This window comes from Zophobas morio, unplaced genomic scaffold (genome assembly GCF_036711695.1).
Source record: "Zophobas morio isolate AGI-343-1 ecotype UQ-CSIRO unplaced genomic scaffold, CSIRO_AGI_Zmor_V1 ptg000229l, whole genome shotgun sequence".
Taxonomy (NCBI): domain Eukaryota; kingdom Metazoa; phylum Arthropoda; class Insecta; order Coleoptera; family Tenebrionidae; genus Zophobas; species Zophobas morio.
The window spans coordinates 118,482-140,184 of record NW_026972333.1 but is presented as its reverse complement, the minus strand read 5'-3'; the positions used below and the strand labels follow the sequence as shown (position 1 = coordinate 140,184).

The window sequence follows — 21,703 nt, the reverse complement described above, 5'->3', positions numbered from 1 at the left end:
AAAGTTACTAAAGTTGACTTGCTTATGTATTTCGTAAGTTTAGTTTTATACATCTTTAAAAGGTAGTTACTCTAAGCTTTCAGAGAATAATTTAAGCAGTTATTATATGTAAAGGTTGCTAATATCGACGTTACTATGAGGAAAGGCTCCTAGTTGCTGGTTTTAATATTAACTAGTATGGAAAGCTGGTCCACAAATACTTAAACTATAAATTTAATTAACTTCTAAGCCAGGTTCTATAAATGGAAGTTATATACTAATCATATATTAGTATATATAAAGACTACTTTCTCAAAAAATAAAGTTATACAAGTTAAAATTTCTTAAATTTTGATCACATTTCGGCGTAAAATTTCATATTATTTTCCCAAAACAAAACATTTTATTCCTCTTCACTACAGTTATCATCAGCTCTTTCATATTGTTGATACTCCGAAATTAAGTCAATAATATTTTCTTCTGCTTCCGTGAATTCCATCTCATCCATACCTTCATTAGTGTACCAATGTATATAAGCTTTCCTTTTAAACATTGCTGAAAACTGATCTTTAAGTCTGATAAAGAGGCTTTGTAGCGATGTACTGTTTCCAAGGAAAGTAGCTGCCATCAATTCATTTAAAGGATTTACATCACAAAACGCAGTTTTAACGTTATTTGGAATCCAGTATACAAAGTTGTCCGCCTGTTTCTTTTGAATTTCAAGAAGACGCTCTTCAGCTACTGTCATGGGCATCTTACCACGAAACATAGCCGCTACGGTAAGGTACTTTCCTTGGGTCGGGTTACAGGCAACCATCATATTGTCAGCGTTAAAGAGTTGCTGCAACAGGTCAAAAACAGTTACATTCTCAAATGATCTAGAACTGCTCGAAAGCAAAGGAGCGTGGCCGCACAGCAAAAAATGAAGCCGGGGAAAAGGTACCATGTTGACTGCCAACTTACGTAGGTCGGCATTTAGCTGGCCGGGAAAGCGCAAGCAAGTGGTGACCCCGGACATTACTTTAGAAATCAGCTCGTTCATATTAGCAAAACTGGGGCTGGAAAGTTTAAGTGTTTTGGTGCAAATGTTGTACAGCGCTTGATTGTCTAAACAAATTGTCTGATTGGAATGCTCAATCAACTGATGCATGGAAAAAGCAGAATTGTATGGCTCAACGACAGTGTCGGAATTTTGAAGCGAAGGCACTATAGAGTAAGTGCACATCATGCGATCAGGATATTCTTCACATATTTTGGAAAGCAATAAAGTTCCAAGGCCTGTATATGGTTAAAAATAATATAAATTAGTTGCAAAATTAAATATACGAAGGATAGGCTAAGCACAAATATATATTTTTTTAATTTAAAGACTCATATGTTAGAAGCTTTAACTACATAGTACTAGTAGAAAATATCGCCTTTACATAAACTAATTAAGCTGAAATACAAACTTTCTTTTACTCTAACGCCGTTAGTTTACAGTTTACCTTCCTTTTTAAATAAACTTTAACAAAAATTAATGCACTTTGACCTGAACCAGTTCCACCGCCTAAAGAGTGGGTAAGTTGAAAGCCTTGCAAGCACTCCGTCCGTTCCGTTTCCTTGCGAATAACTTCCAAAACGCTCTCTGCTAGTTCAGCGCCTTCTGTATAGAAGCCTTTCGCCCAGTTGTTCCCTGCTCCAGACTAGCAAGGATAATAAGTTCAACTAGTTTATCAAATTTAAAAAAATTTTCGCCTAATTTCATAAAAAGCTACTTTTGTTTTCAACTTAAGAAAAACATGAAGGACAACTTATGGCTATCTTAGGGGAGGGAGGATAATAGGAAAAGAACAATCTGTGCGTTTTATCACGATTTGTCAAGATTGACAAAAAATAAAGCAATTGAGCATTTGCTTTGCAAATTTTACTAGTCAAGGAAGGAAAACGTATGTTAAGTAAAAATATTTCCTACTTCATGAAATTATATGCTTACTTTATATCCTTAAAGATTTTTTTTCGAGGGGCAAATTCTATAAATTTATAAAAATTTATAACAAAAGATTTTATTGGAATGAAAAAATTGTTCTTTTTTTTATAATTTAAAATGGTTCAATTATCAATCTAAAATAGGGATCATACAGAGAGCTTGCACTAAAAGATTTTCTAAGATTTCGTATAAAAATGTATGCCCACAGATATTTACTTGTAAAGTAACAGAAGATAAGGAAAGCTTACTTGGAATTAATATTTTGCACTTAAGTTAACTTTGCCGTAGAAATATTAAACTTATATTTTATATTTTAGAGGGTGGAAATTTTACGACGAGCATTTAAGCTCAAGTTGAATTTTAGATAAAGTTCTTTAGGAGAAAATAAAAGGAGCAATATAATTAATTTTAAAAATAAATTTACCTCGCCACAAACAATGTTGTCTGGATGAAAAAGTGTTCCGTACTTACTTTGTTTTATTACGTCAGTCGTCCCTATTTTAGTTATTATACAAGAATATTTAATAAAATATTATAACAAACACAATTTTTTGTATCCGAAGAAGATTTAGTATATTAGTAAATAGAAGTTGTTCATGTAAAGAAAGAGAAAAAGAAAATATATTAACTGTTTTAATAACCTGGTTCCAAGTCCACTAATACAGCTCGTGGGACCCACTTATTGTTTCTTCCAGGATTGAAATAGACATCTAACCTTTCTTTTTGGCAAGAATTACCTGTAAAAGTTCCATCTTCCTGAATTCCATGTTCCTGGGATATCGTTTTCCAGAACTTATATTTACATTGTTACTTTTTTTTTTTTAAATCTCCATAACATTTAAAAAAAACTAGAGATGGTCATGCTATACTTATTATAGGTCGCAAGTTTACCTCAGTGCTTATTTGGTTTCCACATTGACCCACTTGGAGGTGGAGTATTTCAGGCATTTTGAGTATTTAACTTATATACTTGTTGCTAAGTAACGAGCGTAATTAATAAAAAAATAAAAAAATAAAAAAATAATAGTTTTATAAACCTATACGACTTCAGTATATCTTATTTATATATACTTAAAATTTATTATACATGATAAACAATTATTCAAAAAAAATCATAGCAAGATTATAAAAGAGTGGTGAGTGGTCGAAACGTTTTCCAGATAAAGAAATTGTTATCTCTATAAATTATTACAAATAGTTTTAGAAAATTGTATAATTATTCATTTTATATTGTTCAAATATATATTGATAATAATATTATATTTTTATATTATAATTGTTTATATTAATAATAATATATATTAATTATTATTATTATTTTTTATTTTAGCAGTAACGAATTTATGTTAATTATTACTGCTATTTATAATGCTCATAATGGGGGGCTAGTATCAAGTTTAGGTTTCTTACGGCAAACTTAACTCTATTAAACTCGGCATCTTTGAATAATAGGTAGTAATAACTCGAGCTTTTAACCATTAAAAAACACTCGTAATGCCTTGAACCCTTTTGGTTGTTTATTATTATTTAAAAAAAACAGATATAAATAGTTAATTAATTGCGCATTAGACTTTGCCGAGAATTATCTTTTCAATAAAAAACGTAAAATATTATAATTAATTATTTATCTTAGCTTTAAAAAAAAAGCTACAATTTTAACAATATACTGGCTTTACCATTAAAGAATATATATAATAGCAAGAAAACGGAAAGCAAAATTCCTGCTGATATTACTAATACATTATTAACAAGTTGAGTATATGCACTCTCTGCCCTCTTTTAGAGAATAGAAGTTATTCAAATACATTTCCTAAGCAATGCTAATATAATTGGAACAAGAAATCAATGAAGTAAAAATCTTAATAACGTGTGCAAACCCTTAACTAGCATGAAAACGGTTGGAAAGTAAAAAAATTCGAAACAGTCCACGATGAAGATCCCTTTACGGTTGCCCTTTTTCTACTGTTTTAGAATTTTTTTTTTTGAACTCTTCTGCTCGAGCTTTACTGACCTCTGTTTTCGAGATAAAGGCAATATTTATCAAAAAATTTTTACCTATGCGGATTATTTAATGGAAACTGTAAATACTAAATTTTAATTAAGTAATAAAGAAGGTTAGGGCAGATCAACGTAAACTATTGTTAGAAGCAATATATAGTAAAAGTTTTGCAATCATGAGCCACCACCTTTTTTTTGCTTTTACTTATTTTCAATACTTATATTTTTAGATTCATTATTTATGTAGCTATTTTTTAAACTTTAAAGCATTTTATAATAAAATCTTTTGTAAATACGCCTTTTTTTTTAACTTTACCTAACTTTACTACGTATAGTTTCTTTCTAAATTCTTATATATGATTATTACTATTTAATTTGGCTTTTTTCATTCTCTGGTTTTTTTAAAACAAACAAATTTTTTCTCTCTTACATCCTTTTCATTACTTAGTAGTAACAAATGCCAGAAATTATACATATTCAAGCTGGTCAGTGTGGTAATCAAATTAGCAATGAGGTAAAATTTTAACTTTTTTTCTATGTTTTCTTGTAGCACCCTTAACGTTTATAAGTTCTGGGAAACAATTTCTAAAGAGCACGGAATCCAAGAAGATGGTTCTTTTTTAGGAACGCAACTTCAAAGAGATCGTTTGGATGTTTACTACAGTCGAGGAATGGATAATAAGTGGGTCCCCCGTGCGGTGCTAGTTGACCTTGAGCCAGGTTTTACTCACTATAATAGATTATATGCAATTATTATAATAAAATTACGTGAATATTATTATATGAAATAAATATTTAATATAAGCTGATTTAATTTAATATATTTTAAATTATGAATTAATAATTTAATAATTTTTAATTAAAATTATATTAAATACAATATTCCGAATAAATTATCATTTCAATTTTAAACCTGAATTATATTTTTTTCAATATTATTATTTGCGTGAAGGTACTATGGATCTTGTAAAAACGGGAAAATATGGAAACTTATTTCATCCCGATAATATCGTCTCGGGACAAGTAAGACTTCTATATACATAAATTTCATTTGATACCTTTATATATTTTTATTATTAATATATTTAGAATATATTTATATTCAAACTTATTTACTTTTCAAATATATTTATCGTCTCTGAGCAAGTAAGCTCCTGATATATATGTATTAAGTTTATTATTATATCTAAAATATTTTTAATATTAAAAATTCATTCCTTTTTTTAAAATAATTATCTGTTTTTTTTTGGAAGTATGATTTATACATATATAACTTTTATTAAGTATTATTACTATAATATTTATGCTTTATTCTAAACTTTGTTTAATATACTAGAAATTTTTCTTAACATTTATCTAAAAACTTATATACGTTATTATTATTGTTATATTAGATAATATTTCCTTTTATATATTTTATTTATCGTCTTTGGGAAGTAATTTTATATGCGTATAACTTTTAATTATTATTATTACTTTTCTTATAATATACTCTATATCCATTCTTTCTTTTAATATACTATAAATATTCTTTTAAATCTTTTTTCCAAATATTTTTTTTCTCAAAAGTTCTCATAAACTCTACTACAGTCTGGAGCTGGGAACAACTGGGCTAAAGGATACTACACTGAAGGGGCCGAACTCGTTGATCATGTCTTAGAAATTATTCGTAAGGAAGCAGAAAACGCGGACTGCTTGCAAGGCTTCCAGTTGTGTCATTCTCTAGGTGGAGGCACAGGCTCCGGTCTGAATCTCATGCTCTTGGATTTTGAATTTTGAATTTTTTTTTAACTTTTTTCAAAGGACTGGGCACGTTGCTGATTTCGAAAATTCGCGAAGAGTATCCGGATCGCATGCTATGCACTTACTCAGTGGTGCCTTCGCCACGTGTTTCTGACACGGTGGTAGAGCCCTACAACGCCACTCTTTCGGTGCACCAGCTCGTCGAATTCACCGATCAGACTTTTTGCATCGACAATCAGGCGCTCTACGAGATTTGCAGGAACACATTAAGACAAGCGGATCCTTCTTATGCGGATTTAAACGCGCTCATTTCGAACGTGATGTCCGGAGTCACCACCTGTCTCCGTTTTCCTGGCCAATTAAATGCTGATCTGCGCAAACTAGCTGTAAATATGGTGCCATTTCCGCGTCTGCACTTTTTTATGACCGGCTTTGCGCCTTTAACGTCGGGCGCTTCCCAGTCTTTCCGAAATGTTACGGTTTCTGATTTAGTGCAGCAGATGTTTTCAGCCAATAATATGATGGCTGCTTGCGATCCGGCGCACGGAAAGTACTTGACCGTCGCTGCGGTGTTTCGCGGGTGTATTTCCATGAAAGAAATCGACCAGCAACTTTTAGACGTGCAAAACAAGCGTCGCAGTTTATTTGTAGACTGGATTCCGAATAACGTTAAGACGGCCGTTTGCGACATCCCGCCCATTAAGCACGACTTGGCCGCCACTTTTATAGGCAATAGCACTGCTATTCAGGAGGTTTTCAAGAGAGTAAGTGAGCAGTTCAGCGCCATGTTCCGTAGAAAAGCGTATCTGCACTGGTACACCAACGAAGGAATGGACGAGATGGAATTTACCGAGGCGGAGTCAAATATGAATGATCTCATATCGGAGTATCAGCAATATCAGGAGGCTACTAACGATTACGAGGAAGACGAGGAAGTAATTCTTGACGAATAATTCTCATAGACCTTTAAATAAAAGTTTTAGATTCCTTTGTATTGCTATTATTATGAGTAAATTTTTTAAACTCTTTATCATTTATAATAAGAGGGAGATATCCCTGACAAATAATTTTCACTGAGCTCTAAATAAAAATTTAAATCCTTTTGTATTGTTATTTATTACAATATATTTAAACCCTTAAGTAATATTACATTAGATATAATAAGACAAGGAACAAATTCATGACGAAAATTTCTTTGAAGCAAATAATAAAAATTTAGATTCATGTCCTTTATTTTATTATTATTAACTTAAACTCTTTAGTGTTATTATTAATCATAAAACGAGGACATTCTCGACCAACAGATTTCAGTGAAGCATTCAATAGAAATTTAGATGCTTATATTATTTTTTATTATAAGACGAAGAAGACATTCTTGACGAATGAATTCAGTGAAGCATAAAATATTTAAATTATTTGTAGTTATTAATCGTAAATAATTTAGGGTTATAGTTAAACATTTTATATAAATTAGACTCTTTAGTTTTTTATTTATTATAAGACGGAGACATTCTTGACGAGTAAATTTTTTAAAGCACAAAGTAGTAAAAATTAGATTTTTTTTGTATTATTAACTAAAGGTAATTTATAGCCAAAGTCATGGAATTAATTACTATTTAGACTCGTTAATATTATATATCATAAATTATCTGTAATTATAATCATTTCTAAGCAATAAATTTTAATTTAGATCCTTTAGCAATATTAATAATTAATAAGGCCATTCAAGCAATAAATAAATTTTAAAAAAATCTTTTACGATACTATATACTAGTAGTAAATTAAAGTTCCAGCCGAGCAATAAGTAAAAATAAGACTTTAGTGTTATTAATAAGTAATCCTTAGCGTCAATTAAGCATTAGATATAATTTTAGAATATATCGTGTAATTTTTTTTTAGCCTTATTCTAAAGTTCTTATCAAGCAATAAAAATAAGTTAAATTCTTTTGCTTTATAAAATGTTAGTATTAACCTGACGTATCAATTTTAATAACTAACACAAAATTTTCATCAAAATTAAATTAGAAACACGTTACTATTTATAATCGGTATTCTAAAGTATTGTACAAGCAATAAATATATTGTAGATTCTTTAACAATATTATCGGTAGTAACGTGACGTATCAATTATTATAAGTACTCCGGCTTTCCATCTACGCAAGAAATTTAATATCGCGTAATTTATTATCGGTATTCTAAAGTATTTTTCAAGCAGTAATAAGAATTTAGATTCTTTTGCATCAGTTATTAGTAGTAATCTAACATATTATCTACTATGAGACTATTAAGTACTCCAACCGTGTATCTAACCAAAAAATTTAGATTCGCGTTACCAATAATAATCGGTATTCTAAACTATTTTTTTAAGCAATAAAAATAAATTTCTCGAGTATCGCTGAAAATTTTAAGTAATAGTAAGTTCAATTCAAGCATAAAAAAAAAAATTAAGATCTTTTGCAATAATACATAATATCATTTCAAGTCCCAATCGAGCCAATATAAAATTCACGACTCTAGCACTATGCTATTATCAGTCTACTAAAAAAGGGCGAGTAGTGTTTCTTTACCGCTAATTTCAATATTTTTTTTGTAAACCCAAGGGCAAAACCCTAGAGGGCTAGATGTTGAATGTACATATATGATGGCGTGCGATGAGGATTTTTTTAATTAATAATGGTTTTCGCTTTGGGAGCGGTGCTTACCAGGAGATTTTATTTTTAATCTTATAAAATAAGTTATTACTTTGAAGTCTTAAATAATTCCTATACTATAGTAACTTCATGCTTATAACATACTTTATTAATGTATTATGTAATTTATAGTTTACCATATATATTAGCTTTTAGGCTTAAGACTAGTGAAATCAACAAACTCGATAATTACTGTCTTAAATTATACAGAAAAAAAAAATTGAAGGCAGTAACAGTTGCTATGAATTTGATTTTCTTGCTAACGGTGTTGTAGCTCAAAACTATAAAAAAAAAGTTGCTTCTTTTTTCTTAAAGCCAAAGTAATCGTGCTGTATTTATGCTTAAAATTTATTTTTTTTGGATAAGTCATCAACTTTAATTACTTGAAAAGGTGGCAAAGTATCTCTATTTTAACTAGAAATTTTATTGTACTGGAGATAAAAAATAAATAATAAATCTACTTTTTCATAGTATATAAAAGATTATATAATAGTCTAAAATTTATAACTAAAATAGAGTCTTATAGAAGGATAACGAGTATAATAGAAAAATAGTGATAAATGAAAATATAGTTTCATAGTGTAGCTAATCTCGTCCATCTTTACTTTATGCAAAGCCTTAACATAGTACAAAGAAGCGGTATATATACTTTAAGATAAAAATTAAACAATTAATTATTTTTTAAAAAAATAAACAAATGAGCAATGAAAAAAATTATAAAATCTTCCTTTCTTATCAAGTGGTGACTATTAGAAATTTTGATCTTTTTTAAGCAAAACTTTAATTACTCGGTTTAAAGATAAAGGAAAAGTACAGATCATCTAAAAAAAAATTATGATCGTAATTATTTTGTAGGTAATGAAACTTCGTTATATAAATTCCTAATCAAGTATATATGTAGAATATAATAATAAAACAACTTAATTAAATAATAAAATTTTTAAAAACTAGTAACGAACTACAAAGTTCCTATAAATTAAATTTAGTAGAAAAAAATAGCAAACAGAGTAGTAAAAAGCCTTAAGATTGAACAAGCCGTGGAGGAAGGTAAAAAAATAAAAAATTAGATAAGTTAATTAATTATAAAAATTTTAAAATCACAAATAAAATTTAAAAGTAATAATTAACCAGAAATTTTACTTTTAAAAAATTTATTTAACTAAAAATATTTATAAAATTTTTTTTAAAAATTAAAAAAGTAAATCAGAAATTTTTTTTTTAAATAAAATTTAGAATCATAAATTTATTTTTTTCAATATAAATTAAAAAAAAGAAAAATTATTACTTTAAATAAAAATTTTAACTTATATTATATATTTCATTTAAAAATAAAAATTATTAAAATTTATAATCTTTAAGAAATTTTTTTTAAATAAATAAAAAATATATAAGTTTTATTTATTATAAAAAATTATAATCTTTCTATTAAAAAGTTTTATATTTCTTTCCTTTTAGAAAAAGCTCTACTCAATATGGTGAGATAATTATTTTTTTTTCAATTTATACATTAAATCAAAAATTTATTTTATTCTAAAAATTTAGCATAAAAAATCAGATTTTATATAAAAGTTAATTTTTTTGAATTTTAAAATAAAAACAATATAAATATAAAATTTGTATCAAGGAAATTTAATACATTTATAGTATAATCAAAAGAAATTTTTTTTTAATAAAAAATTAAGTCAGATTTTCTATATAAATACATTTTGTACCGAAAATATTTAATTCATTTATAAATAAATAAATAAATAATTTTTTTAAAATAAAAACAAAATAAGATTATATGGAAAAATAGATTTGAATCGAAAAAATAATTCAACTATTTTTTATAATCAAGAAAACATTTATTTTTAATAAAAAACTGATTCAGATACAATACAATAATATATTCCTTAACCAAAAAAATTAAATTCAATTAAAATTTAAAAACAAGAAAAAAAGTATTTCTCAAAATAAAAACTAAAACAGATTTCGTATTAATATATATTTTTAGTGTAGAAGATTAGAACCATTTAGAACTTGAAAATAAAATTTCCAAATAAAAAAATCAGAAATTTAATTCTTTTATAAAAAATTTATGTTCTTCCCACTATAAAATTTTTTTTTAATTACGTTCAAAAAGGAGCACCAACTCAGTATGGTGAGTGTGCGGGAAAAGATCTACAGCGCAATATTTTTTTAGCTCAAAAGGCGGAGCGCCTCCATCTTCTTTGCAAAGGCTATTAGAAATTTAATATAAAAAAAAAAGTTTATAAAATTAGAAATTAATTTAAATTTACTTTATAAAGTTAGACTTCGCCTGCTTATAATCACAAGAAACATAAATCAATTTTTTTAAGGAACTTTTGCGAAATGCTCGGATTAAGGAGGGATCTTTGGAAAAAATTAACATTTAAAAAAAATGTAATAAAAAGTTCTGCGAAATGTTAAAGTTATCTACATAAGGTAAAAAGAAAATTCTCCGAAAAGCCCGAATTCGTAATGAAGCTTTAAAAAAATCAAAAATAATTAAAATAATAATTCATAATTAACTACTATTAACAAAAATGAAAGTTTTGCAAAAAGCTCGAAAATTTTAATTTAAAAAATTAAATTAAAATTATTTAAACAAATTAAACAGCAATAAATATTTGCGAAAAGCGCGTATCAGTAACAAATCTTTTGGTATAAAAAATTAATATAAATTGAAAAAAAAACTTTTAAGAAGAGCTCGAATAATGAAAGATTATTTAGAAGTTTAAGAGAAAAATTAATTTAATTTAGACCAAACAAAATAAAAAAAATAAAACTTTTGCAAAAGGCTCGAATCAGTAATGGATCTTTGAAAAAATTTTAATAATTTAAATTATATAAAAATAATTTAATTTATTTTAATTAAAAAATAGAATAAAAGTCTTTCGCGAAAAGTGCAAATAAATAAATTTTTATTATAAGAATAATTTTAATGAAATGGAAAGTAAAGTTAATTATTTTAAACAAATTAAAAACTCATATAAATAAAATAAAAATATTTTAAATATATATAAAATGAATTTAACAAATTAAAAAAAAAAAACGAGCGAAAAGTTTAGCTAAAAAAAATCTTTTTAAAAATAATTAATTTTAAATAAAATTTGATTAAATTAAATTTACACAACTTATAAAAAAAATTTCTAAAAGCCCGAATAAAAAGGAATTATTTTTAATTCAATTTAAATAAATTAATAATACTTTTGCGAAAAGTGAGGGATCTTTAAAAAAATAAAAACAAATTAAAAATAAATTTCTAAAAGTTCAAAATTAATGAAAATCTTTATAAAAAAATTTATACCAAATTAAACAAATTTGAAAAAAGAATGAGAAAATCTCGATTAAAACTGAAATATTTTTAATGATTCAAAAAATATATTAAATAATTTAAACCATTAAAAAAAAATCTACTATAAAAAAAACGTACGTAAACCCGCGCGAGGGGGATCGACCACGCCGACGCAATCAGATACGGAGGCGTACTTGTCCAAAACACGCGGCAAGGTGGCTTCCGCATGCCCACAAAAAAATTCCACGTTGTTGATACCATTTAAGGAAGCGTTGAAGTTGGCATCGTTAACGGCTTATCAATACAAAGAAACCACGTGACCAGGCCATCGTTAAAAAAGGACAAGACAACAAAACCGGATTGAACAAGCTCTAAGCCAATAACTTTTGGGACTTTGGAGGACAGAGAAAGGCCAATGGTGCCTGTGCCGCAGCAGATGTCCAATAAGACAGAACTTTCGGATAATCCGCACCAATCCTCTATTAGTTTGTATCTTTACAAATTATTTGTATTATTATTAATAATGTTATTATTATTATTATCATTACAATTTCTCAGTGGCAGGAACGTTTACTTGAAAAAATGAAGTTATCGAGATGCGAAAACTAGGAAAATATATATTAACCATTAAAGAAAAAGAAAAGTACAGGAATAATATTTACGTTAAATTTAATAACGATTCATATATATAGGGAGAGTCGCCGTAAATGAGTTCAATAGGATCGTCAGGGAATATACCAACAGTTCTTTTTGAATAAAGCTTTTATGAGGATAATAATAAATATACAAAGTTATTAATAATAAATATAATGGTAACAAATGAAAATAATAACTTGAAAGAAACCACAAGAAAGTTTTATGCGTTCATTTAAGCATAAATTCTGGTAAAAATTGTATACGGCCGCACAAGCTTCACTAATTTCTTCGCTAGAAAGTTGTTGGGGGTGGAATTGTACTAGCGCCATTACTAAATAAAAAAATTCGGGGATGGAAATAAGATATATTTGGAAAAAACTGCCACAAAAAAATTAAGATATAATGATTCAACTATTATTTGATTCCGGTTCACAAAGTTTTTTTTAATTGCTGTAAAAAAATTAATTGAGGTCCAACTAAATGCGCAGTAACAATAATTCAAAGTAATCAATGAAAGTTTCGGAAATAGCAACACGCAAGTACGCATTAGTTAATCAGGATATACTCCAAAAAGCGGTGAAAATGGGGTTTAGAAATTTTTTTTAGGAATACCTTCACCCCTTTGGGAAGTGCGAAGGACGAGTTGTCTAAAGTGTCCTTCTTCTTTCAACGAATCGTAACCGTGAAAAGGCAAGGTCGCCAAAAATTCCTAATCGTTTTGTTATATAATAATGAAGTTATATAAAAGTAAAACGTTCGCTTTACGTTATTATTATTGACTTTAAATAAATGTCAAAGATACAAACTGTAAGCGTTTAACAATATATAAAGGCAAAATGCAGCGTTAAAATTTATAATCAATAAAATAAATAAAATTATTTGGAATTCAAAATTAATAATTAATAAAATATCATAAAAAATAAGAAGTTTTATAAAATATTAGAAAAGTTTAATACATACAAAAATTTTTTATAAATTTTAATATAAAAAAATTGTAAAATTGCTATCAATATTATTACTACTATAATTATTATTATTACTATTATTGTTGTTATTATAATTTCCACAATAATAACATTATCAAAAACCTGGAAGTTTAAAGCAATCTTTTTCATGAGCTCAGAAACATGTGGACAGTCCTTTCCACTCTAAATAAAAACAATTTCAATAAATTAATTATTATATATAGTAAAAGTTTATTATATAAAATATTATACAATAAAAAAATAAAAAAAGGCATTAACAATAAGGAAAAGTATACATAAAAAAATAAAACTTTATATATATAAAAAAGAGTTTGTAGTAAATTATTTTCCAAAAAAATTTAATAATAATACAAAGTAGGCGCAGAGTACCACAATTTCCACAGTTCCGTCCTCATTCCGACCCAAATAAAACCCAACTTGCCCGTTTAGGCCACAAGCAAACTCGCATTTGTTCCGGTAACCCCAAATGTTGGGGGATTCGATAATTGGCGATTTTAAGTTCATTAAGTCTCTTAGAATTGTGTAATCATAATAATGAAAACAAAAAAAATTATACTAAATTATGACTTATTAAATTTTTGAGATTAATAATAAATGGTGTAAAAGATATGAAATAACAAAAATAATTTTATTTCTAATGAAAAAATTCATTATAAATTTTAAATAAAATATTATTTCGCAAAACAATAAAAAAAATTACTTTAAAAACTTTTATATTTAACAAAATTTTTGTAAAAAATGTAATTTTTCATAATAAATAAAAATAATACATGTGAAAAAGTAATAAACAACTTTTTTAACCAAATTTAATAATTTTTTTTATAAGTTTTATAGGAATTATTATTTTTTAATGAAAATAGAAATGGATGTAAAAAATATGAAATAAAAATATATTGAGCAACAAAAAGAAGTAAAAAATAAAAAAATAGTAAATATAAAAGACAGTATATTTTTATTATAAAAAATTATTTTATTAAAAATTTTATAGATGTTATTCTTTATAAAATATAAAAATAAAATTTCTAACAAAAAATTATTTTTAAATGAAAAAAATTATAATCATATTTTTTTTTATTATATTTCTTTAATAAAAAATTTTAAGAAAAAGTAAAAAAAAAAATATAAAAACATTAAACTTTATTATTTATTTATAATGAATTTTTTATATAATAAAAATTTATTAATCAGTGTCTTTAGTATAAAAAATTTTTATAATAAATTTCAAACAAAAAAGATTTCAGAAAGTAATAAATAAAATAAATATTTAAATTTTTCTTTTTTAAATATATATATAATAATAAAACAAAAAAGTAAAAAAATAATTTTCTAAAAATATACAAAATAAGATATTTATATTTATATTATAATAATAAAAAAGTTTTCAAAAAATTTAATGTAAAAAAATTTTTTAAACCCAGGAAAGTATAAAAGATTTTTTTATATATATATAAAAAATAAATATTAATAGAATAATAAAAATAATATTTTAAAACAAAAAAGAAAAAAAATATATTTTTCAAAAAATTGTATAAAATATATATTAATAAGAATATACATATAAAAAAATAGTTATAAAATTTTTCAAACAAACAAAAAAGTGAAAAAAAAAGTTTTAATAAATTTATATATAAAAAAAAATAAAATACAGAAAAGTAAATAATAATAATAAAATTTTCAATAATTTTGTAAATAAAAAAAAAATTAAAACACAGAAAAGTAAAAAATAAAAATTTTAAAAGAATTATTTAATATAAAATATACTAACAGAGAAGGTAAGTAATAACAAGAAAAGTTTCAAAATATTTTATATATAAAAAATTTTAAAACAAAAAGGAAGAAAAGTATATAAAATATGTATCATTTTAAAAAATTATAAAATAGGAGAAGTAAATATTAATAAAAAATGTTTCAAAAAATTTTGCAGACAAAAACATTCTAAACACAGAAAAGTAAAAAATAAAAGTTTTTAAAAAAATATATAATAAAAAAAAATAAAATATAAAAGATTCGAATGAAAAATATATAATAATTATTATTAATAAAAATAAATAATAAAAGAATATTTAAAGAAAATTATAAAACTATATTAAAAATAGAAAATTTAAAATGATAAATAATAATTAAAGAGTTTAAAAATTAAATAAAAATAGTAAATATATTAATGATATACAGATAATTAAAAATAAATAAATAACAATATAAAAATATAGTTATAATAATAATAATAAAATGATAATAATATAAAGATATTAAAAAATAAATAATAAAAAATATATTAATAATATAAAATTTAAAAAAAAAAATAAGTAATAATAAAAAAATATCAAAATAATAAGAAAATGGTTAAAAAAAAAAATAATAAAATATATATAAAAAATAAATAATAACAAAAATATATATTAATAATAATAAAATATATATAATAAATAGATATTAATAAAAAATATATTAGTAAGAATATATAAAAAATAATAATAAAAAAATATTTAAGTAAATAAATGATAATAATAAATATATAATAATATGAGTAAAATACTTTTTCAGCTTCATTTCTAAAGCCAAACTCTTCATATATTTATCTACTTCCGAACTTTTTATCTCCACCTGCTCTGCATAAGTGTGTCTAATATTAATATATTTAACAAAGAATAAAAAAATAAAAAAATTGACTTTAACAAAAAGCAATAAAAGTTGTAGATTATAAACTGTAATAATAAAAAGTAAAAAAAGTAAAAATACTTTCACAAAATAATTTAAAAATAATAATATTAATAATAAAATATATTTTCTTTAAAGGCATCAAAAAAATAATAAAGTTAAAAGAAATTATAAAATATAATAATAATAGAAAGTAAAATAAAAAAGTTAAAATTAAATTTATAATTATAATTATTTATTTAAAAAAAACCTCCACAAACCACAAAGTTTATTATTTAACTGATCAGAAAAATTTATATTGTGCTTAACAAAATCCACTTTTTTGGATTTCGAGTAAATCACGAAAATTTCTTTTACATTTAGACGTTGACGTTTAAAATTTAGAGTCAAAAGTTTTTCTTTGGCCTTTTGTTTATCTTCGCAAGTCTAAAAAATAAATAAGTTTTTACAAAAATAATTAAAAAGTAAATTTTAAAAATAAGTAAAAATCGACAACAGAACTAAAAAAGATAAAAACTAAAATTATCAAAATTATATAGAAATAAACTTAACGATTAGTAATAAAAAGTAGTTAAAGTCATAATAATAATTAGATAATAATTTAAAGTTTATTAATAACTATATATATAAAATTTGATTATGAATGCGTAAAAAATAAAAAGAAAAATATAAAAAAAAAAATTTTTTTTGATAAGATTTTTTAATTAATAGTATATAAAAACAAATAACTGAACACATAAGAACTTAAAAAACAAAAACTAAATTTGTAAATTCTAATTATTATAAAATTAAATTAACTAATAAAATAAAATATGAAATATTAAATAAGAAAATTTTCAGATAAATTTATTTTTAATATTATTTGTAAAATTTAGTGAAAAGTAATTTACTATATAATTAATTAAATCTTATAATATAAAAAAATAAATTATAAAATTAATTATAATGTAAAATTATTTTTAATAATATTTTTAATCATAAAACTTAAAAATATTAAAATTAAATTGGTAATTTATTATAAAATTAAATTAACGAATAAAGTCAAAAAAAAATAGATTAGTAATAGTTAATGTAATGGTTAAAAGTTGAAAAAATATACAAAATTGACAAAACATACACATTATTAATTCTTTTTTAAATTTAGAAAATAAAACAATTATAAAAAAGTTAAATTTTTCTAATAAATAAGTTAATTTTCTCCTAAATTTTTTTTTCAATATTATAAATTGCATTTTGAACACTTTACTATATTTAAAAAAACAAAAAAAAATTATAAAATAAATAATATTATTATTTATAAACTTACATTAAATTTTAAGATGAAAAAATTTTGGTTATCACGCTTCAAAACTTTTGCTCCAAGAATTTTATTTTTCTTAACCCACTTTTTAAGTACACCCACACCTACAAACTATGTGAGTTAGTTAAAAGAGAAAAAAAAAATTTATATAATAAACAAGCAGAAAGTATAACAATATTTATAAATGAAAAATAAAACTTTTGGAATTTTCTCCACTTTCAGCCCTAATGGAACATTTTCTATACTCTCACATGGATTTTTCAATTCGTCTTCATGAACTATTTTATTAAAATATATAAAAAATTAAAAGTAAAAATATAAATCTAATAATCTAGCAAAAAATAGTTTACACCCCCCGCAACAGAATTACAGAGTTTTTCTTCTGTCATAAGTACGGAACTAAAAAAGTTTACTTTATTTCTAAAAGCTGTTATAAAGAAAGTTTAGTGTGTATTTAAAAATAAGGTATATAATAAAAAATTATACAAAACTTATTTGAAAAAAAATAAGCAAGACGCCAAGACGGAGGTATTAATAACATCAGCTAATAAAAAATACTAAAACTAAATTTACTACTAGTTAGTAAAAAAGTCATGTGCTCAGTAAAACGCTTTCTTACATTAACGAAGTAATTTTTTTTGTCGAGGTTAAACGTTTGTTGCTATGCAAAAGGAGTGGATGTTGTTTTTTATTTAACAAAGATTTTTATTTTGGACACTGCTAGTGCCGTGCTAAAGCAAATGTCGTTAATTTCTATGGAATTTTGAACTTAGTAATTTGCCTTTCATTTTAACATTGAATAAGTTATGTTTGAAGTCCGCAAAAACACTACTGTTATGCAGAGTTACTTGCCGTTAATGACATGGAAATAAAAAACTTAGTCTGCCTGCTTTTTTAATTAGAAAATGTTGTGATAGCTCTGAAAAGATGATAGTAAGAGTTTTTAGAAGACACCAAAAACAGCTCTTTTGTTAAAATTTTTAACCGAATTATCACCTGTACAGCTCTGGTTAAAACTAAGATCTAAAGTCTAGATGTTAAGCGCCCACAATTAAACTTTTGAGAGCTAAAGGTTAATAGTAAAGAAGCCAAAAAAAAAGTAAAATAACAAAAACCTAGACAAGAGTGAAGCTAAGATACAACTTAGTCAAAGTTTTGCGCAAGCGAGATGAGGACTTTTAAACAAGAGCTTTTTTATAGAAATAGAACTTAGAATTTGGAAATAGTAAAAGATGAAATTTTAATAACTGAGTGAAAGGCGTATCATTATTAACGTAACAGTATTAGACTCTTATTTTAGGTGGTAAGCCTTAAAAATATTTGTTTAGGAAATATAATTATGGACAATTTAAAAATGTATTAGTCTCAACTAATTTGATTCATCTAAAGAAAGTAAAGCTGAAGGTGCATGCTATCTTGATTACCACTACCTTCACGGTCGAAAATTTAAATTACACTTAAAAATACATTAAAAAAGTCATAAAGAAGCCAACACTAGACAACTAAAAAAGAAAAAATTAATTTAAGGTTATGTCTACTTAGGTTTAAATTTTGTATTCATTAGTTTTTAAAATGTCCCGGATGATACTTGAAATACTGAAGATTTAAAATTTTCGGAATACTTCGTAGTCTTTTAGGACATTACACTTATGCAAAGGAACTTCCGAGCTTTCTTTGCCTCTAATAGGGCCAGCTCTCATGGCAATGGAAAAGTTTTCAGCGGAGTTTAAAGACGCCCGCTATTAGGAGCTATATATCCTTAGATACTACGAGGTTTTCATTTATATACCGAGGCACGAGTAGGTTTAAGAATTTTCATCGCAATGTTAAAGTTCGTGTTCTTTTACATGGATTGGTTTGGATTTGGTTATTACTTCTATAATAAAGAGGCTTTAACTCTTTCCTCTAGTTTGTTTCTTGTTTTTTTGTTTAGTTTCTTTATTAGCCTTGTAGTAGTAAATGAGCCCCTTTCGTTTATTTAACTTGCAAGTCACACTTGCGACACGGTCGCCTTCGATGTTGCCGTTTTTGGTATTGATTTCTTCTCTTTATTTTATCTTTGCCTTTTTGCAGCTCTGCGTGAGCTACAGTTAACTATAGTCAATTCTTGCACCCAAGTCGCCTGATGCGCCAGTGATACGACAATTTACTCCGTCACTGAACCGCCAGCCTTCTCGTGCTAGTGTTAGCAGTGCTACCAAAACGCGCTTGGAGGCTATATAAACGTAGCGAAAATTAACTCACTAATTGCTACGAAGAATCGCACTGCTGACCTGCAGTGCTATTCTTAAGCTAACTATTTGAAAATCATATCGAACTATAAATCATCACAAAGCCGGCTGCATAACAATTGTTGGTTGGATGTATTGGTATATTTGGTTAGTCATAAGGTAACGCTTTTGTTGCATTGGCCTACTGTTTACTAGATTATTTCGTTAAATAAGTGACAAAACAAGCTATTGCGTTGAGATACCGACCGCACCGTATTATGTGAGGCGAAATGCTTTATAATACTATAGTTTAATAATATTTTCCTTGTAAGTACTCCCAACCATAATTTTTTTACTAGGTTTTTTCAAGTCTACATCATGGACAAAAAGAATAAAACGGATTTTTTTAAGAATTTTCCTATATCTTTCTTAGTTGAGAAATAGAAAAACAGTTTTCGCTCATCGGATTTTTCACGTCATGTTAGCCCCTTTGAAAAGGATTAGCCAGTTTTACAAATCATCTACTGGCAGACGGGGTTAACTACTAACAATGGGATTAATCTCCTCCCACATCAAGTGAAGCGCTTTGAGTTTTTGTTAAGGATGGAGGGAGTGTTCCATAAAATAAGTTTAGGTTAAAAGTTTGTAGCTTGAGAGTTCACCCGTCGGTTTTTGTGCCAGCTTGTATCCGAGACTACTTTTCACAGCTTTTGAGCTTTTAGATCCAGAAGAGCGTGTAGATTCTAACATTTTTATTCCAATAAACCTACAAATTACAATTTTTATTACTATTACGTGTAATGCAAGCCCTGAAGAGGTAAAACTTATTAAAGTTTAATGACTTCCGGTTAGTATTGTTTTCATATGCCCGCCACTATACGGTCTACGCAGATTTTCTTAGTTTAAAAAACAAAAATAAAAGTCAGGAATATGAATTTTTATTTCTTCTTACCTTACCGTTCCTTTTTACTCTCTTAAGTTTTAAAAAAAGAGATAGCCTTATTTTCAGCGCCAAAAAAATGTATAGACCCTTTTTTAATAGTGAAGTTTCCATCATGTTTATGCCCTGCCTTTAAGTGCGTCTTACACCACATTTGCAACTAAACTTTCTCTAGCAGCAGTTCGTTTTTATTGCAGTTTGCCGCACGTGTTGTGTAACAAGAGTTTTTTGTTTTTGCCGTAAAAAGTTCGTATCCGAAGTTTGAGTCAGTGGGATTTAATTTTTAACGTTGACAAAATATTCTCCCAAAGTAAAATATGTTGGTAAGCAAAATAGAGAGGATGCTTTTAAGAGGAAAAGGGATTAATAGTAAGGACATAAAACTAGTAACATTTTACTTACGCAAATTTTCGCTTACCTACTACAGTTTATATATAGTTTTTACGAATATAAGTTTTTTTCCAAATAACTTTAAAAATTCCTGAATTTACAAAATTAATTGATCGTATATACACGGTCTGATTTTTACAAGAATGGTCTTTTAATGCAGGCGTCAAGTTTTTCTTTACCATACCTTTTCCGAACTACGCGTTTATTATTAGTTCAATATAATTATTTATTGCGTAAACGTAAATTTCTTTATGTTTCCAGTTATTCTCGCATGTAACAAAAAAGAATGAACTTTGTTAAGTTAAAATTATAATCAACAAATATTTATTAAAGTTTTAATATGTAATTTATTATGGCCTTTAGTGACCATTAAAAAAAGTGAGGCAATTAGTGGTGCTCTGGCACGCAATACTAAAATTACTATGTATCGCCATCTATAGGAGTTTAAGATGTGGTTATCTATTTTTTAAGCTAATATTTAAAATTTGTTAATTTCTATATTATAAACTTTTTCTCTTTAGCGATTTTGATTAAAAATGTATCCATACTTTTTATGAATGAAACTGCCAAACTGCCATCAATATGATGATTGATTTCGTTTTAAGCTGACTTATATCTACCATTCCATATTTGTGAAAACAGTATAAATAGTTTTAAAACTTATGCAAGTGGATCAACTTCATGAATTATAAAAATTCTATTTTATAAGAACCGCTAACTATATATAACTCTTCTCTTCGATGTTATAACCCTTTCAGCACCAAATAAGAAGTTGAAAAAAACTATAAAGATAATTTATATTAGCCTAAATGCAATTTATATAAAATTTGCTACTAAAAAAAAAGAATAATTAAAATAAACGATTTTGCCATGTTATCACAGAAGCCATTAATAAAAAACTTTTAA

At 25.4% G+C, this 21,703-nt stretch overlaps 3 protein-coding genes and 1 long non-coding RNA gene across 4 annotated transcripts; 1 reads left to right on the top strand and 3 right to left on the bottom strand.

Moving 5' to 3' along the window:
* Nucleotides 1-382: 382 nt before the first annotated feature.
* LOC135146481 (tubulin beta chain-like) lies at nucleotides 383-2,899 on the bottom strand. The gene is made up of 5 exons (XM_064078621.1): nucleotides 2,840-2,899; nucleotides 2,590-2,740; nucleotides 2,373-2,443; nucleotides 1,511-1,664; nucleotides 383-1,257 (listed from the first exon to the last, which is right to left on the bottom strand). Exons 1-5 carry the CDS (start codon nucleotides 2,894-2,896, stop codon nucleotides 383-385), a joined length of 1,308 nt encoding a protein of 435 aa, XP_063934691.1. The 5' UTR covers nucleotides 2,897-2,899.
* Nucleotides 2,900-4,392: 1,493 nt separating this feature from the next.
* On the top strand, nucleotides 4,393-6,642 carry LOC135146492 (tubulin beta chain-like). The gene is made up of 5 exons (XM_064078632.1): nucleotides 4,393-4,460; nucleotides 4,516-4,666; nucleotides 4,899-4,969; nucleotides 5,537-5,690; nucleotides 5,750-6,642. Exons 1-5 carry the CDS (start codon nucleotides 4,404-4,406, stop codon nucleotides 6,640-6,642), a joined length of 1,326 nt encoding a protein of 441 aa, XP_063934702.1. The 5' UTR covers nucleotides 4,393-4,403.
* Nucleotides 6,643-10,483: 3,841 nt separating this feature from the next.
* Nucleotides 10,484-16,270, bottom strand: LOC135146491 (tRNA (uracil-5-)-methyltransferase homolog A-like). The gene is made up of 12 exons (XM_064078631.1): nucleotides 16,208-16,270; nucleotides 15,836-15,922; nucleotides 13,669-13,810; nucleotides 13,402-13,461; nucleotides 12,926-13,022; nucleotides 12,511-12,644; nucleotides 12,340-12,437; nucleotides 12,226-12,282; nucleotides 12,034-12,170; nucleotides 11,816-11,971; nucleotides 10,659-10,752; nucleotides 10,484-10,598 (listed from the first exon to the last, which is right to left on the bottom strand). The coding sequence occupies exons 2-12, from the start codon at nucleotides 15,868-15,870 to the stop codon at nucleotides 10,484-10,486; spliced, it is 1,125 nt and encodes a 374-aa protein (XP_063934701.1). The 5' UTR covers nucleotides 15,871-15,922; nucleotides 16,208-16,270.
* Nucleotides 16,271-16,305: 35 nt separating this feature from the next.
* LOC135146483 (uncharacterized) lies at nucleotides 16,306-17,535 on the bottom strand. Its single transcript, XR_010283840.1, has 3 exons — nucleotides 17,456-17,535; nucleotides 17,264-17,368; nucleotides 16,306-16,383 (listed from the first exon to the last, which is right to left on the bottom strand). It is a non-coding gene; the product is annotated as an uncharacterized LOC135146483 (long non-coding RNA).
* Between the last annotated feature and the right edge of the window lie 4,168 nt (nucleotides 17,536-21,703).

Bases quoted from the DNA above. Each gene is read 5' to 3' on its own strand.
- LOC135146492 (XM_064078632.1), top strand. From the start codon at position 4,404: ATGCCAGAAATTATACATATTCAAGCTGGTCAGTGTGGTAATCAAATT. The intron at 4,667-4,898 runs GTTTTACTCACT...ATTTGCGTGAAG, and splicing joins GCTAGTTGACCTTGAGCCAG to GTACTATGGATCTTGTAAAA. The intron at 5,691-5,749 runs GTCTGAATCTCA...CTTTTTTCAAAG, and splicing joins AGGTGGAGGCACAGGCTCCG to GACTGGGCACGTTGCTGATT.
- LOC135146491 (XM_064078631.1), bottom strand. From the start codon at position 15,870: ATGAAGAGTTTGGCTTTAGAAATGAAGCTGAAAAA. The intron at 13,811-15,835 runs GTATTTTACTCA...CACAATTCTAAG, and splicing joins TTAGAAATGAAGCTGAAAAA to AGACTTAATGAACTTAAAAT. The intron at 12,171-12,225 runs GTAATGATAATA...TAATTTGTAAAG, and splicing joins GTTCCTGCCACTGAGAAATT to ATACAAACTAATAGAGGATT.
- LOC135146481 (XM_064078621.1), bottom strand. From the start codon at position 2,896: ATGCCTGAAATACTCCACCTCCAAGTGGGTCAATGTGGAAACCAAATA. The intron at 2,741-2,839 runs GTAAACTTGCGA...TGTAAATATAAG, and splicing joins GAAACCAAATAAGCACTGAG to TTCTGGAAAACGATATCCCA. The intron at 1,258-1,510 runs GTCAAAGTGCAT...AACCATATACAG, and splicing joins AGGCGGTGGAACTGGTTCAG to GCCTTGGAACTTTATTGCTT.